The 4,478-nt window shown below is 42.9% G+C and overlaps 1 protein-coding gene across 1 annotated transcript in view; it reads right to left on the reverse strand.

Moving 5' to 3' along the window:
* psmb10 (proteasome 20S subunit beta 10) overlaps positions 1-3,043 on the reverse strand; it is a 6,082-nt gene extending 3,039 nt beyond the window's left edge. The window contains exons 1-5 of the mRNA XM_030788678.1: positions 2,799-3,043; positions 2,406-2,499; positions 2,183-2,280; positions 1,605-1,745; positions 1,099-1,214 (exon numbers count right to left, since the gene is read on the reverse strand). Coding sequence (XP_030644538.1) covers positions 1,099-1,214; positions 1,605-1,745; positions 2,183-2,280; positions 2,406-2,499; positions 2,799-2,863 — 514 coding nt within the window. The 5' untranslated portion in view covers positions 2,864-3,043. The remainder of the gene's footprint in view (positions 1-1,098; positions 1,215-1,604; positions 1,746-2,182; positions 2,281-2,405; positions 2,500-2,798) is intronic.
* Positions 3,044-4,478: the final 1,435 nt, after the last annotated feature.

The following is a 4,478-nucleotide window of genomic DNA, read 5'->3' on the forward strand; positions in this document are numbered from 1 at the left end:
CATAAGAGCAGCAGGGAAAGGAAAGGACAGAGGTAAAGCCATAAGAGCAGCAGGCAAAGGAAAGGACAGAGGTAAAGCCATAAGAGCACCAGGCAAAGGAAAGGACAGAGGTAAAGCCATAAGAGCACCAGGCAAAGGAAAGGACAGAGGTAAAGCCATAAGAGCACCAGGCAAAGGAAAGGACAGAGGTAAAGCCATAAGAGCACCAGGCAAAGGAAAGGACAGAGGTAAAGCCATAAGAGCAGCAGGGAAAGGAAAGGACAGAGGTAAAGCCATAAGAGCAGCAGGGAAAGGAAAGGACAGAGGTAAAGCCATAAGAGCAGCAGGGAAAGGAAAGGACAGAGGTAAAGCCATAAGAGCAGCAGGGAAAGGAAAGGACAGAGGTAAAGCCATAAGAGCAGCAGGGAAAGGAAAGGACAGAGGTAAAGCCATAAGAGCAGCAGGGAAAGGAAAGGACAGAGGTAAAGCCATAAGAGCAGCAGGGAAAGGAAAGGACAGAGGTAAAGCCATAAGAGCAGCAGACTCAGAGAGACCGGACAGCTTAACTGTCTCTGGTGTTATACTGTTTAAAACAAGAGAGTGTCTGCTAGGTCGCAAACAGTGTCTCTGTCAGTCAGAAAACCAGAATACCTAACAGGCATTTCTGTATTTACCATTATGACCATCTACATAATGTATTAAAACGACCATTCTGCGTTTGGGTCACAGTGTGTTTACTAAAACATATCTAGCAACAACTCAAATGAAACCACTTCACGAGCTTTCTTTCAACATCTTAGTCCTTCCCTCATTGTGTGCGGCTTGATATCTGCACCTTCATTGAGCCTTACAGACAGGTGGGGGTCACCAGGCAGACTGGCGCAGACAGACAGGGAAGACAGGCAGACAGGCACAGACAGACAGAGTGGTACAGACGGCAGAGACACACAGATGGACAGACAGACCAGTACAGACTGACACACAGGAAAGACAGGCAGACAGACAGACTGGTACGGACAGATAGACACACAGATGGACAGACAGACCGATACAGACTAAGAGATAGGAAAGACAGGCAGTCAGGGAGGACAGACTGACAGACAGAAAAGACAGGCCTACCCATTGTGAGGAAGGGCAGTTTGTCATAGGAGCCGTGTGGGTAGATGCTATAGAGCTGAGGCCCGTAGACGTCTACACCTCCCACGATCAGCGAGGAACCAATGTGTCCCTGGTACCTGTCACAGAGTCACAGTTCTCACTGAGCCTTTTACAGCCACGGTTTGAGGTGAAGATTGTGGCATTTCATGGGTGAGAGTTTTCAGGGAAGAATGCTAAAAATGTTCTATGCCCTTAACAGTTAACTTCTTAGTCTTGCAGTGAAATTTAGTTTGATATTTAGAGACATTTTGTTGAATTAGTTCTCAAAATGATAGCTAAGATCCTTGAAATCTCAGAATTACAATATAGTTCTCTCCAACAACCCCACTTAAATAAATCTGTTCACTCGGGTGGTCGGTCACTGAGAGTTTTCAATTTCATTACAGAACCTGAGAACCTTCGGTGTGTTGTCCAAAGGAACAAACAAGACATCGGTGACTCAGCCATTGACGATCTCTCTCTCTCACCTGAATAGCATCTGCTTGAGTTGACGGGTCACCGTGACAACAAGGGGGGGCCGTCCTGTACTCAGTGAGTGCAGCTCTACATTGGATGACATCATCTGGGTGGTCATTTCAGCATCAGCTGCAACACCCGCCCCACAGCAGCTAGAGAATGAAAGAGACAGCTGTGTATGTCAGCTAAAACAGCAGCTAAAACAGCAGCTAAATCAGCAGCTAAAACAGCAGCTAAAACAGCAGCTAAATCAGCAGCTAAAACAGCAGCTAAAACAGCAGCTAAATCAGCAGCTAAATCAGCAGCTAAATCAGCAGCTAAAACAACAGCTAAATCAGCAGTTAAAACAGCAGCTAAAACAGCAGTTAAAACAGCTTTCACGGTAGCCAGAAACATCACGTCACACAACAGCTGACAAGAGCCAAACCATATACTAGTAAAGGTTTGAATACAATGATTACTTTTGAGATTGAACCACAAATATTTGGCGTATACCATGGTAACTGATACAGACAGGTAAAACTAGCACTATGAAGTCACTATCAAGAGCAACATACAAACTCTTATAACTGGAGGCAGGTTAACTCACTAGATGTTGGGTGCGATGTAATGAATCTTCATACAGTTCTTGTCAGCTACAACCATATCATCTGTGGCCCTCGTATCAGCTCCAAGTATAACTCCATCCTGAATAAGGAAAGTTGAGAGATGGAGTGGGGAGGGCTGGTTAGGTAAAACAGTGCAGGATATTTCCATTCAAAATTGGCCATGTATGTAGAGATGTCCAAGTGGACATTTAATCATGGTTGTACCTTAAATACCATCCCAGCAATCGTTGTTCCTGTTTTCCTCGCTTTTGGTGCTGCGTACCCCTTCTCTGACAAACTCCCCTCCAGCACAGCATTTCTGTAGGGTAACGCACGTGAGAAAACGCACAGACCTCAAGAGTCATTCAGTGTTTTATTCCTCAGTGACAACAACATATTTTTTTTTTGAACATTTAACACATGGAGAGACAACCGGAGTCATTGGAACTGACACTCAGCAGCGCGTGAATAAGGCAGCTCCTGCTTACTTTTGGCCCAAGTTAACATTACAGACTTTAACCGTTCAAGTTTGTCCACCGCGTTTTGGAACGTTTAGTTTGACGTTTTACGTGTCATTTTTGAGTCGGGTTCTCTTAAAAACGAGTCAGTGATGCTCACCTGCGTGTGTTCTCGAAAGAAAAGCCACCGCGCTGCGGCTCACAAGGCCTGGAGGTGCTCAACATATTTTTAAATACCTGAAAACGTCTTTAACGAAAGGTAGCCACGTACGGTCACCTCCTCCAACAGCTGCACACCGTGAGGTAATAATGAAATGTACTTTTAGTCCCGTTTCCAGCGTGTAAATCTGTTACAGTGTTCACTAAACACTCAATGTGTCAGCGTTTTTAGGTGTATAATGAAGTAGCAAAACGACGATGTCCTTTCAGTTTCAGTTCTGACACATGATAAAGAGAGCGAATCAAAATTCACCAGGGAGGTGTTAAATGAGGAAGAGTTCAGAGAGGACGAACCGGCCCTTGCTGAATGTTTGTTTTACCTGTGTGTACGATACGCTTGAAAGAAAGAAATAACGCATTTGAACATTTTTTAAAAGTTTGCTAATTGTAATAATAAATAAATAACGAAAAAAACATACTATCACATCAACTTGTATTGGTATTTTAAAATTGATCTGGCTTTATATATGCACCGTATAAAGACTATCCTTATATGTTCGATCTAAATCCTTGTCCGAACATAAACAAGACAGTCAGATTACAAGCATCATAAGAGACCGTTCTTGGATCTAGATGAGTTTTATTGGCTGTTCACTTTCAGGGTGGTTTTCCTCCATGCAATATCATTGATTGAAAAAAAGATTTTATTTTAAAGCCATTCTTTTCTTTTCTTTTCTTTTCTTTTCTTTTATTTTCTTAATTACTGAAGAAACTCTTTGTGTTGTAAACAGCAGACTATCTACAGCATGTAGCACCATCAGACAATGACATGAACAGAATACAATAAAACCAAGAAGAAAACGTGGAGGATCATTTATGACAGAGTCACTATAATAAGAAAGGAGGTCCTGGAAATCGTCAGACGACATATGATGGCAAACAACTACCCAAAAAGTGCCAGAGATTACCTGGCGTTACACAGCACAATGCTTGTGTGTAAAACCAAAATATATACGAGAACGAAGACACATGAAAGAAAGAAAGAAAGAAAGAGAGAGAGAAAGAAAGAACGAAAGAAAGGCTACATTTATGGATGGTATAATGATAGAAAGAATTCAGAGTCAGGCTGAAATGAAGCTTATCTTGCAGACATTTTCCTAGATCTTCTTTGACTTTTTTTTTTTTTTCCTGGGTTTATTAAAGTGAAGCAACAATTGGAGAAAGACTGAAACCTGAACACTGGATCACATGACCACTGAATAGGCGTTTGAGACACCAGTCCAGAACAAAGCGAGATCTTGGCGACACTCCTGCTGTGTTTCTGAGGGTGTGCTGTCAGGCGGAGAGGGCCAGTGCATCGCATTCATTACAGCTGCAGTGAGGTGGTGCCACAGTGCGTAGAGCAGAGAGAATACACAATACATACAGAGAATCCAGAAACTGTACAGTATAATATACTGATAAATGTCCTTTACGCGATTAAGAAAATCCTGCTTGTTTGTGTCTGTGTTTGTGTGTGTATGTGTGTTATTTTACTGTGTCTGAGACATTATGAAGGTGTGTTTGGATGTGTGGACATGTGTGTGTGTGTGTGTGTGTGTGTGTGTGTGTGTGTGTGTGTGTGCGCGTGTGACGAAAGCGAGCCTCTCCTCCATTCTTGCTGCTTTCTCTCTCCCCGAGT

This window comes from Chanos chanos, chromosome 12, assembly GCF_902362185.1.
Source record: "Chanos chanos chromosome 12, fChaCha1.1, whole genome shotgun sequence".
Classification (NCBI taxonomy): domain Eukaryota; kingdom Metazoa; phylum Chordata; class Actinopteri; order Gonorynchiformes; family Chanidae; genus Chanos; species Chanos chanos.